Below are 18,321 nucleotides of genomic sequence, written 5' to 3'. Positions count from 1 at the left end.
GGACCATAGTTTTAATGTTTCCCTACACTGTCTGAGGGTTTTTACTAACCTGTTGCAAATCTGAATAGTTCAAACTGATCAAATGAAAGATGCAGTGACAGAGGATACCTGCATTAAGTTAAAAATCTTTATTGAAGTACATTGTGTAATTCATTGAGAAGAAAATTATATACAAATAATTAGAGAAAACCAAACGTATTAACCGTCTGAGTGCTAAATTAAAAATGAAATGTTTTTTTTTGATCTGTGGTGTATATGGCCCCCTTATGCCTGCATGTACTCTTGACTATATTTTGTGGCATGCTTCTAGTCTTCCACATCCTATTTGGCTTGCTTCTACTTTCTGCCCCTTTAAAAGAGCCCTTAACGCCCATCCTTTCAAACTTGCCTACCAGCTTTCTTCTGCCTCTAAACCCTCACTACTTCCCACCACTACACCACCGCTCCCCTCCTATTGTATGCTACTTCCCAACTTGCTTAGATTGTAAGCTCTTTGGGGCAGGGTCCTCTCCTCCTCCTGTGTCACGGTCTCTATCAGTCTGTCGTTTGCAGCCCCTATTTAATGTACAGCTCTGTGTAATCTTTGGCACTATATAAAGACTGTTTGATAATAATATTGGTGCCCTGGGGAATCTCCTTCTAGATGTGGATCAGGGCATCAGTAAGCCCCTGGACGGTCTGTGGGGCTATCTGCAGAAGTCAGGTGTACTGGGGGAAAAAAACATCATAGAGAGGGTATATTGAATTCACATCTGGGCAAAGTGGGGGGCAGTCAATGGCATCAATGCCTTCCTCATGCAGGAAATGTCTATACACTTCACCCACATGAGGCTGGGCATTGTCCTACCCAGTTTACCATCTTGGGATTCCATGCTAGTGACAGCAGTACGGGCACCCATAGCTAGCCCATAGAAGTCTGTGCTACCCTTCAAGGATATGCCCGCCCTCCCAGACCATCACTGCCTAAACCGTTATATTGGATGTTGTTGTAGGCAGCATAATGTTCACCACAGCCCCTCCCAACTCTTCAAGTCTGTCACGTTTTCAGTGTGATCTGCTGTCATCTGTAAGAGAACAAGATGTGAATAGCAAACCTGACAATTGTAGTGTTCTCTGGCAAATTCCACTTTTCTGCATGGCACCATGTTATGAGCACAGATCCCACTACAAGACATCGGACCCATGTGCCATTTCCATTGAGTTTGTTTCTGGCAGATAGTTCAGGAACATGCATACAAGTAGAATGCTGGAGGTCATCTTTCAGGTCTCTGGCAGCACTGATCCTGTTCCTCCTTACACCAAGACACACATGCTGGGTTGTTGCTCTTCTACAGCCCTATCCAGCTGCCTTTGTGTAAAGACCTGTACCCTGGTATTTTTTTCCTCACTTTTGGGACTGTGCCTGGAGACACAGCAAACCTTCTTGCAATAGCATGTATAGAAGTTCTCTCCTGGACTACTTGTGCAACCTGAGTAGGCTTCACGTACCGCCACATCCTACTATATAGTACCCATATTGTCAAGTGCACTAGCAAAATGCATAACATTTCTGTACACTGTCTTTTAAAGTTTGGAAGCTCTGTCTTTAAACCTAAATTTTAAATGTACTTGTTTCCTGCCTTTCTGGTTTTTCAGGGATGGGTATGAAGTAAACAACTAACAACTCTAGGTCAATATCTGCTCAATTTAAATAGTCTGATTCTGTGTTGAAAATAATAAAGTAGATTTTCCTTTGAGAAACCATGTAAAGTGCCGTTTGTGTTTTTTTTTTTTTTTTCCCTCAAATGGTAATATAATATATCATATTTCAGATAACCTGGCAAAGTGCTCCAGAACGCTGAGAATTGTTAATGTGGAGAAAAATGGGAATGTCCTGTATACTTGGAAGGTATATGTGCAGCTAAAACCTCATGCAATTAAAAAAAGTTCAACTAAATGTAATTAAAAAACTGTACTTTATTGCAAAATGTGATGTCCCTTTTTCAAGAAATTAAACACACCTACATATTGTACATTTTGAAATACACTTGCCACTCTTTCATTCTTCCTTCACTTGTGTCACCATCTTCTTCCTCACTGGATACCTAATTTTCAGACATCTTGATTGTGTGATTTAGTTAACTCCCAATACGGGCACATGGGTGTTCTTTTGGTTCTGGCTTTATATATTTTTAAATGAAGATTGTGAAGAGGCAGGTAAGTATGCCTTATTGCAAAAATGTGACATTGCCTGTCTGTTTTAGCAATAAAGACCTGCCTGCATGCCGATTTTACATATATGTATGCAGTACCCGTAGTAAATTATAATATATATATCAGCAGTGCCTCCACTGGCACCTTTACTGTAGTATTAAACCTAATTATGTAATAGATGTAGCTACTACTTGTAGATTGTTTTTGTGCAACTCTGTCTCTGTTAATCTTGGTCATTGTTGTCCTTTTATCTTCATTTCCTGTGCCCTTTGTATGGCACATCTTAGTAAAATGTGTGCAAGCTGCTCTAGATGGAGAACATAAAGTAATTTTTCTCTTCTATAGGGGAGTGAGAGTGTCACCAAAATTGGCATATATGATCCCATAACCAATCAAAATAAGGTAAGACCTACATTTTCCGAAAGGTAATTGTATGACTGAAATTTGCCTCAAATCTAAAATCTGCTACACAAAGTTTTCAGACGTCTAGGTTGCAAGGCCAGCATCTTTCAACCCACTTCTTCTGAGCCCAATAAGTCCAATCTTTGACTGTAGAAAGAGAGATTTTTGCTGTTGGAGTTTTTTATGTAACTTTTTTCTTTGTTCCATTGTCCTATTAATTTTATTTGCCTGAAGTAAAGATGATTCTCTCCATTAGGGTTGCACTATAGTTATAGGAAATTGTAGCTTTCATCTGATGTTTTTGTTTTTTTTGTTTTTGTTTTTATAGATGTTGTATTCTATTGACAGTGAAGTTAATGTTATAAGCTGTTCAGTGAACACTGAAAAAACACTACTTGGTAAGTAGTAGCCTTTTCAGCTCTTAAGGTTCTGTTTTCCCAACCAAGCAAAATCACCCAACTTTTACCCAGTAATCACCCTGTTTAATAAGAAAAACAACGTTAAATCAATGAAAACCTTGAAAAGTGAAACCACTATGTTTAAATCCCTTGCTTTTAGTTTTCTTGTGAATGTGAGGCATAAACTTTCTCATATGATTTTTAACCTAAGGAAGTTACATAACAGACATTGTTATCAATCATCCCTAGCACATGACCCCTATCAAAAGTACTTGTGCAAGCTTTTACGTTCTGCAACTTCTGAAGGAGAATGCTCTAAAATCTGTTTGTGACTTTATTTAATGTATTTACAAAGAATATCAATTAAACTTATAGTGGCCAAAAAACATAAAATACTAGTTTTAGTATAAACCACAGCACCCACACTTGGATTTAGTGATGGTGGCACTATAAGCAAAAATGTGCCGACTGTTTATAAATGAGTAATTTTGTTATTTTGTGCTTATTTTTTCCGATAATTTTTTTTATTTTTTTTTTTATTTCGGAAGTTGTTGTTTTTTAATCTTTTGATTAGTACATATTGGAACATTCCATTGACTTATCCTATACAATAGTTTTTCACATTTTTAAATACACATTTTTTTTTTCATATATATATAATGCTGACCCTGTTCATTTATTCTTTCAGCATTAAGCTATTGTAATTCATCATGTGAAGGAGCACCCAGTCGGTTACTTTCACCAGGTAGTGGCTTTGTTTATCTTATACTATACAAAGTAATGATTGGTTATGGATAAATATATGCAGAATCTTTTACAGACCTTAAATTATGAATATATATGTCTTAGTAGAGGCCAATTACAGTTTGCTGTGGTATTAATGTGAATTATTTACTATATGAGCTTCTCAACAGAATGCGCTCTTGTGAAAAAATCTCTGTTCACATGGCACTTAATTGATAAAAGTCTACTTAAATGTTTCTAACTACAACTAGGCTTAAAATTAGCTCGTTGGCCAGGTTTACTTATTTTTTCAAATGACTGTATATGGAATAGCAGTATATTTATTCACTGTACAGTTTTATCTTGTTCTGTATGTCTAATGCATTTCTACATGCTAGTTATGACCTGTTCCTTTATCTGTAGTTTCCAAATATTTGGCTCTCCTTGTTGAAATTAAGCCTGTGAACGATCTTAAAGTTCTTAAAGCTGTGGATAGCATTGTTCGAGTACAGGTAACTGTAAGACATTAAACAAACTTTGTCTTGTTTTTACTTTATTATGAAATTTTCATAATCAGTAGATTTTATAAATTAAGATTTCAATGTGTCCACTAAAAAACTAAAAGCCTACTCAAGTTGTTGTTTGTTTTCTTGTTGTTTTTTTTTTTTGTTTTTTTTTTAATATATGTGCTGCAACAAAACACAAAAGCTGCTTGCTTCTTCCTGTTTGACTTTCTTTGTGACCGTTAATATGGTTTTGTGGGTTCCTGCATTTGATAGCTGGAAAATAGTTTCTAACTACTAAGCCTATGACTGAGTTGGCAGTTTCTGTTAAAGACAACTACTAATAATAATTGGCAGCCTTTAGCAGTAATTTTTATTGTTTGATGCTAGGAAGCATTGTCACTTATAGCACTTTATTTCTAACCTATAGTGTTGGACCATGGTGCACATCTGCTTTTCACTTAACAACCCTTTGCTTATATAGATGAATTCTTATTCTTTGTGTGTTTAATTAATTTAGTAATGAATTCTCTGTAATCATGTAAATTATTATGTTATGTTCGGTTCAATAAAATATTCATTTTTGGTGTACCTAAGTCTAGGTCTGTAGGAGACTCTGTAATTGCAATAAAAATCTGCTAACAACTTTTACCACCTGTTACTAGAATCATAAACAAGTGTGTTTTTAATGTGGTTTTCTTCTAAAGGCAATGTATAGTGGTTTTGTGTGTGTGTGTATGTATGTATGTATGTATATATATATATATGTATGTGTGTATATATATAAATATATAGCTATGTTTATCATACATGGTAGACTAAAACCTAAATGTTTTCTGTAACATATTTCATAGGAAATTTTGCAGTGACTTGTTTAGCAGCCTGCCTTTTATCTGCTCCCAGTTTCTCCTTACCATGTTTCCAAAAACAAGGTGTACATTAATTTAATAGCTAAAGCTAGGAACCAATCATTTTTCTAGCAGACTGCTTACATTTCGGTAACAATGAGGAAGCCTAAAAAGGATTGACTATTACTGTGCTGTTATTAGTTATGTTATTTTTAGGTTAATACATTGAATACAAAAATATTAATCACAATAATGAAAAAATACAATAAAGTATGCCAGGATCATTTTGTTTTCTTTTTTAAAATAACATTTAGATAGGTAATTTTGCATTGTAAATCCAGGTTTGCAACTCCATACATATCCAGTACACAGAGCCTTTGTTTAGGCACTATATACTTTACATATATTTGCATTTTGTTATATTACATTACTGCACATCCGTTTACTGTTAGACATTGGATGCCACTAGGATATAAAATATTAAAATAATAAAAATATTAAAATATTTTAGTGTTTCATTTACAGGTTAAAATAAAAATATATAAGAACCAATATTGTGCTGTTATAAAAAGTCATGCATTCAATTGTATATGTGTATTGTATTTTTATTTTATTTTTCTAGTTTTTGTATCCTGGAGAAGATAAACATTTATCCTCAGAGAGTCACTTACTACTGTTTTCAGATGAAAAATGTAAGTGCACAAATCAAAATTTTTTTCCTTCTTTTTTTTGATGGTAAAAAAACTATTCTGTTGTGCAGCAGGGGGGTGCTAAGTATGAACATATTCTGTTTCTTCTTGTGGTCTTGCACCACTAAACAATAATATAGTGCCTCTATTTATTCACAGATTCTTAAAGTTGAACCCAAGGCATAAACACAATAATTTTAAATAAGGTCATTAAAAGTCAGAGGCTAAAAGACCTCTGAGTGTCCTCCAAATGCCTTGTAAAAGTAGCTGTGTATCCTGTACATGGAGAGCTGTGTGCAGATCCTCTCGCTACTGGCTGCATACAAGGACAACAAGTAGAAGTGATTAGTAGTGTTGGTCGAATAGCTCACTATTCGATTCGGCAGCTATTCGCTCGAATATAGCACAAAAATTCGGGTGGTCGAACATCGAATTCGAACACCATTAAAGTCAATAGGAGGAAAAATTCGGGTTTTTTTCAGCACTGTGTAGAGCTTCTACAGCCTCCAAACAGATGTAAAAAGGTACATTGTAAAAGGATACATATAAAGATACATTATAAAAAGATACATAACACTATTCCATACCCCTGGACTTTACATGAAGCGTAAAGTGCACATGCCAAATGTATTTTAGGCTAAAGCTAGGTACACACTTCCAATAATTATTGTTAGAAAATGAACAATTACGACCAATCAACGATTCTGCACGATTATAATTGAACAATCATATTGTGCACAATTCTGTACATGCTGTAACAATATGATCGTTCATATATAATCCACCAACAGTCGGGTATACCCGAATTCGAACAGCCATATTCGGGTCGAATATAGGGACAACCCGAATTCGAACATCAACACTAGTGATTAGCTTTTATTGCAGGAATGGCTTGCACACCAAAAAAAGATTAATGAATACACAGAGCCCTCCAAAATGTCAAGCATGTCAAGTCAATAAAGTATGAATTCTGCAGTTTTCATTTAAATATTACCTGTTGATTCTGTCATAAAGATTACTTTTAGGAATTTCCTGCTATAGGATGACAATACTCTGAAACTTAGTTGTGTTCCCTACTCTATCAAATGTGCTTCTAGTGCAAAATGCACAGAAAGTGACAGTATAGAGGCTGGGGGGATCTGTACCACCAAGATCCAAATATAGGATGAAAAGTCAAAAGTTCAGTCAAAATACATAAAAATGACTACTGTTTTTAGTACAGTATTTTACCAAATACTATCTGTTTAGGGTTTACATCTACTGTAAAGGCAGTAATATCTGCTTATACTTGATGTTCTGAAAGGTAGCAATAATGGCACACTCATTGGGAGGCATGCTCACAAATGTGGATTGTTCCAGTAACCCTACTGTACAGTAACATAGAAATGACCTTACCACTACTATTTCTTGTAAGTGGAAAACTTACATTAGACCTTCATTTGGACATATAATAACAGTGGATAGGATACTATTATTGTATAAGTAATGTGGCTTGCTTTTCCTTTCCATCCCCATTCCATTTTATGAATGATACAGCCTAGGAACAGGAAGTGAAGGAATGTTTTATGGTGTATGGTAACAAAAGTTTTATCAATAACTGGAAAGGAATCTGGCCTTAAAAAAAAAAAAACTCTATAATTTGTGGTTTGTGTTTGACTTCTCATCCATGCCCAACTTCTGTTACTCTTTTGTCCTTGGAAAATAAGGAAACCGTAAAAACAGAAGCAGAAAGTCCTCGGCAACAGTGGAGGACTTGTTCATGGTGCACAAATGGATTCCTTTATTTTTTCTAGGTCATAAAAGAGAAATCTTGATTGGTCAGTTGTGTGAGGTCCCCCCCTTTTTTTTTTTGGGGGGGGGGGAGTGTTAACTGTGTTTTAATACAGTTTACTTTTTTTTCCCTGACAAGTACTCTGTATTTTAGTGATAAATTTCAGCGTGGACAAGAATGTACACAATTTTAGTGTCAATTATGTTGAAACGGGCCATTATTTTTTTTAACTAGGGAAAGACTGGGTATTGGGGTGAACATGCTGGGTTACAGTATGAATTTATTTATGCTCTTTTTTTTTTTTTTTTTAATCTTAAACCTGTTGACTTATAAATGTCCTTTTCTTTGCAGATATTGAACAGTTTCATATAGACACAGAAAATAAAGATAATAAAGTGGTATGTTTTCAGTGTACTCACACTTTATTACATATATTGCATGGTCATCTAATACATAATAATTGTTACGGTGGTCACAAAATATTTAACAGAAAAAAACTTTTGAGACATTACAATCAGTTAGCATAGATACAATGTGTGTGCGTGTATTAGGCTACGTACACATGTGCAATAATTATCCTTGGAAACTGACTGATTAACGACCGCTCAATGATTATTCATAATTATTTTGAACAATCGTAGAGTGCACGATTCTGTACATGCTGTAACAATACGATCGTTCAAATATAATCCACTAATAATGTACACACACTAGATACGATCGTTTGAACGATGCAGGAAGTGACATGTAAAGGAGAAAGTGTACCGCAGAAGCATCCATGATCACTGAATGACCGTACACACAATAGATTTTGTTAACAATTATAGGATGATCGCTCGTTATTCTTTCGTTTCCAACGATAATTATTGCACATATGTACGTAGCCTTAATATTGGCGAGAAATCATTTTTTTTACATTTTGAGTAAACAGTTCACATATATCACAATTGTTGTATTCCAAAAGTTCCCTGCTGTTATATTTGTAAACATTTTATTTGAGGCAGTTGAATAATATTCCCAGGTTAGATTAATGTCAGTTTTGAGGTTTTCATTTTAAAACTTGCTCAGATTACATGTGTATGTGTGTTTACAGTTTGTTATATTGTATTACATTTGGAGTGTAATAGGAATTATTTTTTTGTGCTACAGGTTATTAAAAGTTCTGGACAAATTCGTAGGGAAAGATTATTGGAAGACTTTGTGTGGGCACAATGGGACATGCCAGGCCAGAGACTCTTTTATATTATTCCTAAGGTATAGTGTGTTGTCACCTCTGCATGTTTAATTTAGTAAATGCTGTAAATATGATCCAAGGTATTATTAGGATTTACATATCTATAAAGCAGTGACTGTGACTTTTCCTAAACATTTATTGGTGGCGAATTAAAGGAACAATCACCTGCAGTGAGTGTTTGGTAAATGTCAGATTTACTAATTTATAAGGATGCCCCTGTGAGCTGTGCTGCATCTATTTGGGTAGAAACCCATTCGGCTCTCATTCTCACTGATGCACATTCTTTACTTGGCCAATTACAGAGAACATTGTATTCTGTGATTGACCCTAGAGTGTGTACAATTGATTGGCTGATTCAGTGATTGAGAGCATTGTCACTGTCACAGCCCTGGAAATACCATACTACACTGTGCCTCTTTCTACATATGCACAGCAACAGGAACACCGGGAAAAGTAATCTTTATTTTTATTTTAGAACCATGTGGTTGAAGTTGTCTTTTAGGCACCAAACTGTAAACCGGATACACAATGGCAGGGTAGGGGGCAGATGGGGAGCAAAGGGAATCAAAGACAACTGATGTTTAAGAAAGAGCTAAAACTACGTACACAGGTCACATGATTCTCTGCCGTCACAAGCTGCAGGGCTCATCTCCGACAGGAATCTGCTGTGGAGACTGCTTGATGTCATTCATGGATCTGTCCGGGTGGATCCAGGAACGGCAAAAGAAGAATGACCGCAATGGAAGTGAAGGGGAGGAGAGCGCAATGGGGTGCTCTGTGCTCATTCTTTCCCTCCTTCATGTACATACAGCACTTGTTCATTCATCTTTCAGTCTTTTGTCATTTGAAACAATCTTTCACGAAGAATCTAGCGTGTGTACGCAGCCCAAGTACCATTTTTCAAGCCGATTCTGAAGCATACACTTTTGTTCAGACATTAATTGAATGCACAGGCCAGTTTTAAGCTTTTCTGATTGAAGTATGTGGGAACATTCTAGAAAGAGCAAGAGATGATTTCTTTTTTTATGACATCGTTAAATAGAGCTTTAATGAGATGAAAGAAGAGAGACTTTTTTACATTGTAGCTGTGTTAAATCAAGTTTGAAGTATGGCAAATGTGTGCACAATTCCAATTTGAATTGCATGCTTAGGATTCCCTTGCATTTGCAAATGTAACTAAAGAAGAATGTATGCTTCCTGCTGAACTTTGAACTTTTTAGGTTTGCTGAAGGACAAGGCAACATACCTGATTTAGGTCTGTTTTTTTGTAAGGTATTACAATTTGCCCACATCTTACCTAAAATATAATTCCTAAGAAGAAAACTAGTACGCCACTTGTTTTAATGTAAAATAAACACATGCTTTGTGCAGCTTGGCATGCACAGAAAATTGAATGTTAGCATTGTTGAAAGCTCTCTTGGCTCAGCTGGAATCTGGATGCGTTTTACCTATGAGATAAATAGATAAGCATGAAAGCGCCAGATTTGCATTGTGCACATAATGCACCTATATACATGTTGATGATTAATACAGTGCTTTCACTGGTTTTGTTGTAAAACACATTTGTAAGAAATAGGCTTAAGAAGGCCTCTAAAGTGTATATAAATCTTAAAATATTTTTTTTTCTACATAGCCTGTTGAATAAAGAAAACAATCTAAAGTGCATAATAATTTCTGTTGATCTATCCAGAAATCCTGTAAGCTGATAAAACTTTAGCATGGAAGTTATCAATCTTATCAGTTCAATTGGGCTCTGCTATCTTTGGACTACAAAAAAACCTTTTTGCATATCATGGACAAGGCAAAGTGTTTTGTGGTCTTTTTCTTAGTGCTTCTCCAAATACTCACTGCAATGAATATATGTTGTTACCCTAAAATAGGTGTGTTACTAGCGGAATTGCCAGGAGAAAATAAAAGGTAGATGAAGACCTGAAAACAAAAAGCTAATGCAGCTGCCATATCTAAGGGATACTGCTTCAATTTTACCTTTTGTTCTTTTGCAGGATTCAAGTTGTGTTTTGCATTGCATCCAGTTTTATCCAGATGAAAATTTTAAACATGTTGTAAGTAGTATTAATGCTTTTTATAGAACATTATATTCACGCACACACAATGTTGTATTGTAGGAATCACACAGAATGACACCCTATTGTGCAATTTCTTGTTAAGAAGTAAAACATAATATATTATGGCAGTTAGGTAATCATTCACTAAACCATCTCTAACATTTTACATGGTTTAGGAAGATGCATATCTGAAATTCTGTGGTTATATAACGGATAATACAGTGCTTTATTTCTAAAAGTGATTGTTACCAGGTCTGAGTGATATCACATGGGCTCAATGAGCAGCAGGAACAACAGCCAGCAATGTGTAAATATAAACTTTTTAGAAAAACTACAGTTACTGATAAGAATTGGAAAGTGCCACCTATTTTTTTTTTTTTTTTTTTTTTAATGCATACCCTGCTTCCTGTGACCTCCCAACCAATATACGGTTATGTCCACAATTGGGAATCCAACAAGAGATAAAGGGGATGCATGATGTTTTTATTATATATTTCCTTAAATTTAAAAAGCATAGCATAAAGAAGATTTTGTTTTTGTCTGCTTACTTTCCTTTCCTTTCCTACTAGGCTGGGTGGATTTGGCATGTCTAACTTTAACTTGTAATAAAAGAAAAGCAGTATATGTTCCAGGCCATTGTTACAACCCATTGCAGCTTGCTCATGAGTCAACTCATGAAAACTTACCATTTCCTTTTATTTTTTTTTCTGAAGCTAGAAGTTGCTCTTGAAATCTCCCTGGCTAATGAAGGAGTAAGGCAAGTAGCATGTATGAAATCTGTCTTAGAAGTTTGACTGTAGACTTACAAAGGTAGTTTTTTCCCTTTCTTTTTGTGGTCATAAACATAATGAATGGGCTTTGCTTAATTTTAAAATGTAGCTGTCCTGAGTGTTTCCTGGAGGCTTCCAGTGCGGACTTACTGACAATGCTAACTGTCTGGCTGTCATGCTGACTTTATTATTATTAAGAAACCGTATTTTTAAAGCGCCAACATATAACGCAGGGCTGTACAATAATTAGGAGTTGCAATTGACAGACGGATACAAACAATGACACAGGAGAAAGAGAGGGCGCTGCCATTGTGTTAAAAGTTTAAAACCTTTTTAAAGCTAGAACATTTCTTGTTGCCTATAGCAAACCATTGGAATATTTAATTTTAAACCTACTTTAGAACTGCCTTTTGGAAACTGATTACCTGCTATCAGCACTTTGTTGTAGTGCTTACCATACACTTAACAATATGATTGTTCAATAGTTTGTGTTAAGAAATGATTTTAAGAAGTGAACTTAATAAGATAAAGATTTTTCTTTGAAAACATTAATCTGTAAATTCAACCATTTACATTCTTTTCTTTTGCAGTGTCAAATATTTATTTGAACCAGTTTAATATATTTTTGTAATTTTTTTTAATGAAATCAGTTTAGTTTGTCACTTGTATTTCCAGCATTCATCTTTAAATCTTTCCTGAAAAACTCTAAAACTCTAAGTAAGTCAACTGTCTCTTGTATAAAGTGTAAGCTCCCCATGGAAAAGTCCGAACAGCATTATGATGTTAAAGTGTCCCTAAATATTAATGTTTCTAAACAAGCTGTTACTGTTATAGAAGGGATGGAATACAAACCCCTCTGTTGCCCTGGTAGCTCAAATTTTGAAAAATTATACTTTAAAAATTTGCTGGAAAACCTACACTTCAGGAGTGTCTATGGCCTAGGTCCTCTGCAACCCTCCCTGGTACTTCTTGCTGACCTCCAGATTACTGCAGAAGACAGCTGTGACATGGAGGTCAGCAAGTGCAACCAGAGAGAGCTGCAAGGGACCCAGAGGCGGGACATTACTAGGAAAGCATTGGTTTCCCATTGGAAATAGGGAAGTTTATTTTTGAGAAACATAGTAGTGATTAGTGGTATTGGTGATGGAAGAGGTAAGAATTCTCCCTTCCATTTTCGAAGAATCTTCTTTCTATACAATGTCCACTTGTTGCAGAATGGTAGATCATAATGATACTCCACATTATGGCTAATTCACATTTGCAGTGAGGTTGCAGTGCATTTACCACTTCCGCTACATCCCGAAACGCTGCTGCTTGGGGTAGGTGCTAAATGTAGTGTCTACCTGTGGCAACCCCATAAGGAGGTAATGGGGGCTGACACCAGATATCACCATTGCAAACACTGATTATTTCTGAACCAGCAATACTGTGTGAGTGCTGGTTGGCAAAGGTGCCAGCCACAGGGAAATGCACAAAATCAAAAGTGTGAACTTGCCACCAATGACAAATGGATGCAATCTGACCACTATATTTAACCTGTTTCAAAAAAAAAAAATACACCTAAGTTTAGTTTGCTTAGTGTGCTAGTTTGTGTAATGAAGTAAATACACGTTTTGTGTTTCTATAACCATAGTTTTTAATGGTAAAAATTGTGTGACTATTCGTTTAGAGATGTTTAGTGAATGTGGTGACTGCTGTGACAAATGTATGTTACTTATCAAAAACCTCTTTTATCTCAGCTTAATCAATTTAGGTTATGATCCCCCTGAAGAAAGAGGAAGGGGAAAAGTAACATCTTCAAGTTTACAGGTGTTTACAAATCAAACAGGTAATAAAATTTAGGTAATTAATTACATGAAATAAGCCTAAACTAGGCACTTTTGAAGGCTAGATCACACTAATATATAGCGCAAACAATTTTATAATTTCATCTGAAAATGAAATTGTACATCCAGGTTGATTATACCTTTGCATTTATTATACTAAAAAAATCATCCAGAATTACATTTTTAGGTTTGTGCACAGCTTACAAATATTCATCTTAATATTTGATAAAGTGTTGTGAAATATGATTGTTCTATACTAGGTGTGGAAGTCTAAACTGTTGTTCTTTTTAACTGCTTATAAACCCTAACTACTCACATTTTAACCCATTTATTGGTGTCTATACAAGCATTTAAAGGTGTTTTACAGCAGGTATTTGAAAGTCTAAAGATGTTAAAAAATGACCATGATTGGTCGTTGGTCCCCATTGGTTCCAGTGGAAGCATTTATAAGTCTATTGGATTGAATAAGAATTTTAATCCTCAAAGGAACCTGTCCATGTGGACATTACCTAAAAGAATATACTAATACATTAGTTTTCTCTTGTGAAATGATTACACCTGTTTAAAGGGCATTATTAAAGGAAAGAAAGAGTTCTGCATGTATGGCTCTGCTTCTCCTAGTTATGGTGCAGTTTTTTACAATCTTTACTTTGGAGCTACTTTTATATACTTTTATATGGTTTTGTATTCAGTTCCATTTTGTAACATTTTGAATAATTTATCTTGAAATATACTTGGATGACTTTTTTTCAGGGTTTCATTTTAAATGTTTTTTTCCTTTATTACAGGTGGTTTGTGTCTGTTTTACTGTAAAACTCCAAAAAAGTCACAAGATATCACCTACACAGTAGCATTTTTACATAAAGGTAATAAAAGAATATGTGCAGGAGTCAGTGTTATGAATTAGTAGTAGTAAAACACTGCTATTGTGTAGCACTACACTGCTGGAACCAGAACTTGAATAAAGAAGCAAGGTTCCTGTTACATTATTCTGATCTATTTTTCATGTTTATGTAAAAAAATATATTAAAAAAAAAAACTACCTCTAACTATACATTTGTATCTATATAGGACTCTAATTATAAAACAGGTAATCAGACATTCCCTCAAACGTTTCCTGGTGGGAATCTTCCAGGCCCTTGTGCTTCAGTGGCAGTAATTGACTCCCACCGGGGAATTTAGGATTCTCTGTTTTAGAAATCAAGCCTATAGTTTTCATGTTTTTGCATGCATTATTAGTTATATCCTTTTTTTTTTCTTTCTAGGATGTAGCAAAACTTTTAAAATTGCAACTACTATGCGAAACATTAGCGACTATAAACTCAAGAGATTATCTTTTATAAATCTAGGTAAGAAAACAAATTTAATTTAGTATCCATTTGTAACCACTACATATAATAGTTATCATGCTTTTGCATGTTTTGATTGAACAACTTTTCTGTTGTAATATTAAAACCACACTTTTGTTGCATTGTAGTGTGTGTGTGTGAGTATAGAAATACAGGGCGGCAAGTATGCTTGCATTTACCTATGCATAATTTCTTACCTTCAGTAAGTGCCTTGTAACCTCCTACACATTTTTGTTGGCTTTTAAAGAAGTGAACCCTAAAAGGTGTGCCAGTCCCAAAAGAGGCAAGTAGAGGGAAAAGTATTAGCCACTAAGTATTGCCTGTGGTCTTGCTGCAGCTGATCTTTACCCCTTACTGACATTCCTTGTGCACTGCACTGGAGGTAACCATGGTGGAAGAGGAAGAATTTGATTTTCTTCAGGTTAGCAGTCAGGGTAAGCAGCATACACATTCTGGATATACATTTCTAAATTTCTGGAGGAATTTAGGACAACACGTATAGGTTTCAAAATACTGCTAAGGCACCTGTATGTTTCCTCCTGTAATACAGTACATCTTCATTTGTAGTTTTCTAAATGTATTAAATATTGGACATTGCTGAGTTATGCTTAAGAATTATAGGCCTATAATGTAAAATGAATTTCCATGCAAAAAAAGTAACCATTTTTGCATGGAAATATGGAGAGAATTAGAACCCTAGGGGGGTTAATTTAGTTTATTTTTAATTTGAACATTTTTTTCCACAGATAGTTATGTTGCTGTTTATTTGCCGGATCATTTTTTCCACTTGATAAACACAAAATATCCAGACATGATGTGTTATCACTTGTTTTTATCAGGTAAGTACAGATCTTTCTGTTATATTTTTTTAGCAGAGTAAAGACACAATTAAAGCAGGGAAACGCTTTCTCGGAGCCTAACATAAAAAAGTCCATGGGTGCTTTTCCTAAAAAAAAAAAAATCACTTGTTAGTTTCATTAAACCCATAAAATTAATATAATCACATCATGTTGCGGCACTTATCATGGACAAGCATTATTTTACTAGCTTTTGTGTTTGTAGATACAATTATTCCCTTTAAAGGAAATAATTACCTTGAAAGTATGGATGATATTGTTGCATCCATATTCTGAAAATGCAACATGTGTGTCTGTCGTTCTAAATATGTAGTTTAATTACTTTTGGAGTTACTGGGCCTGATTTAATAAAGCTCTCCAAGGCTGGAGAGGATAGACTTTCATTAGTGAAGCTGGGTGATATAAACCCTGCTTTTATGCTTTTGTAGTATTTCCTGCTGATATCATAGTGTATCCAACATTCCTGAACCCCCGTGATGCACTGTAATTTCCTTTTTGAGAAACTTGAGCTATAAATAAATAACCTTAACAGATGCCAGCACAAGAATGAAGGGTGGGAAGATATCTGTTGGTCTACAGCTAGCCTTAGTTTTTTAGATTAGTTGTGTGATTTAGTTGTGTGTTTTTCTTAACCGCTTGACTTCATTTGAAATACTGCTCACCAAATTATTTTAGGTTTGTGTAGTTAGAGACAGGTATGGCATGCAACACCATGAGGTGTACCTTATACCTGTAGCAGCTTTCAGCTTATTTGCTGTGACCAAATTGTTTCTCTGAAGTAAAGCTTTCAGTACCTCCTCATATTATTGAAGCATACCTGACCTTTCCCAATTATTCATGCACTCCTATTTGCCAGTAAGGCAAACTGTCATAGTGATGGCCCAGCAAAAATATATGGGATTAGGACTTTGTGCTAAACTCTAACACTGTCCAGGATACCAAGAATACTGAAAGCTTCAAGAATGTTAATGTATCTTGGGGCACCTCTCGGCAGCTTTATATTCTCCTAAAATTTACACTTTAACCCAGTGTTTATATAGGTTGTTATATTAAATTATTTTTTTTTTTCTTTAGATCATTGAGTGGATCTGTGAAAACTTGTCAACATGTCAAACATTTGACCCCATACAAGAGTTCATCATTGGTATGCTTTTCGTGCTTGGGTTGTCTCAACATAATTGTTACCTTCCTTTTTGAATTGTATAGTATGCTTTAGAGAAGAAAGAACTTTGGAATGTTGGTGTGCTGTGTATGTATTTTTTATATGTTTTTTATAAAGATCTATCTAATAACAAAAAGAGATTGTCTTCCACTTATTAGTATGTTTTACAAGTAAAAAAATCTGTCTTTGTATATAATTTGTTGATATATATATATACACCAGGCAGGCACATTTGTTTATTATACATGCAGGTTTTGCTCCCTATGTTGAAGTGCTAAACAGTGGTTGTGCTTTTACTGCTTCTTCTCACAAGTTAGCCACATAGTTTTAAAAAGGTTTACCAAAAGTTCTTCTCAACAGCTGTTGACAATAGTCAGAGCTGTTGCACTAAACCACAGAAGGTGTGGTAACTCTATAACACAATTGGGAGTGTGTAAGTAAAAGTTCTATTAAAAATTATTTTAGGCAAAAACTACAACAATAACATGATATAAAGCAGAGGTCCCCCCCACTAGTGGGCTGTGACTCTGGCCGGTGCATCCTCCAGCGTAGTCATTAGAAGGACCCTGCTTAGGAGGATTGCACCAACCAGAGCCGCGGAAACATCTCCCAAAGACCTCGCAGACTCAGACCTGCGATTGAGAGTGGGCGATTTTCTGGGATCATAACATCACTCTGGGGAGTGACGTGGTTCCCTGTGCATGTGCGGTCCAGAGTCCGTGCATTTAGTGGTCCACGACCTGCAAAAGGTTGGGGACCACTCATATAAAGGATCTTAAAATATGCAGTATTCCCCCCAGAAATCTTTTTTAAACTGAGTAGGAAGAAGCTGTAGGTGGGTGGTGGCTCCTGTATTGTGACCTAACTTTTCAGTAACCACCCAAAATCAGCCATGTGGTTACTGAAAAGCTCCCGGCTAGAAGGGGCTGGGGAGAACACTGACATGGAAAATCTAGTTTTTTTTTTGCTGTGTTCATCTAAATAGATATCTCTTTAGTGAATACTAAATACTAATATTATTCTCTGGAAAGGCAGGCAAGAATAGTTTATAATTGGTTTGTTTCAGTGTCTTGGTGTGTGTGTAGGTCTGCATAGTTTATGTAAATGTGGCTTTATTGTTTTTTAGTTTTTTATATATAGTAACATTTGAAGAGTGTTAATGATTTTTAATAAGGTTTATTTTTTTCCCTTCTTAGCTTATTTACACAGGAAATTAAGTTCAGAGACAATGTACTTGGATAAACTTTTGGCATACACGTCAGTGCCTTTATGGAACATGGTGAATACTTTCATAACTTGCTGTATTAACATGAAATGCATCTCTGTTAATTGCAATGCAAACTTTCATCTCCCTACTTTACATAATATTCCATCACTAAAATGTAACTTCAACCAAAATTCCAAAACCTGACAGCCATTTAACCATTGATTATTACCAAGTCTAATATATAAAGCCTTTGGACTAGTGTTCCAGTTTACTTGTTATTGTAGATATATTTTCAACATAACTGTACTTTAAAAGGTTATATT

At 35.2% G+C, this 18,321-nt stretch overlaps 1 protein-coding gene across 1 annotated transcript in view; it reads left to right on the top strand.

Annotated features, from left to right (window-relative positions):
- Positions 1-18,321, top strand: part of GSAP (gamma-secretase activating protein) — a 42,078-nt gene that overhangs the window by 5,982 nt on the left and 17,775 nt on the right. Inside the window, exons 2-17 of the mRNA XM_072399047.1 lie at positions 1,812-1,888; positions 2,539-2,595; positions 2,924-2,993; positions 3,682-3,738; positions 4,140-4,228; positions 5,690-5,759; positions 7,879-7,925; positions 8,677-8,781; positions 10,765-10,824; positions 11,541-11,584; positions 13,337-13,425; positions 14,212-14,289; positions 14,689-14,772; positions 15,519-15,649; positions 16,704-16,773; positions 17,988-18,070. Coding sequence (XP_072255148.1) covers positions 1,812-1,888; positions 2,539-2,595; positions 2,924-2,993; positions 3,682-3,738; positions 4,140-4,228; positions 5,690-5,759; positions 7,879-7,925; positions 8,677-8,781; positions 10,765-10,824; positions 11,541-11,584; positions 13,337-13,425; positions 14,212-14,289; positions 14,689-14,772; positions 15,519-15,649; positions 16,704-16,773; positions 17,988-18,070 — 1,211 coding nt within the window. The remainder of the gene's footprint in view (positions 1-1,811; positions 1,889-2,538; positions 2,596-2,923; positions 2,994-3,681; positions 3,739-4,139; positions 4,229-5,689; positions 5,760-7,878; positions 7,926-8,676; positions 8,782-10,764; positions 10,825-11,540; positions 11,585-13,336; positions 13,426-14,211; positions 14,290-14,688; positions 14,773-15,518; positions 15,650-16,703; positions 16,774-17,987; positions 18,071-18,321) is intronic.

This window comes from Pyxicephalus adspersus, chromosome 2, assembly GCF_032062135.1.
Source record: "Pyxicephalus adspersus chromosome 2, UCB_Pads_2.0, whole genome shotgun sequence".
Classification (NCBI taxonomy): Eukaryota; Metazoa; Chordata; class Amphibia; order Anura; family Pyxicephalidae; genus Pyxicephalus; species Pyxicephalus adspersus.
Note: the sequence above shows the minus strand (reverse complement) of the source record. Positions and strands in the feature narration are given on the sequence as shown.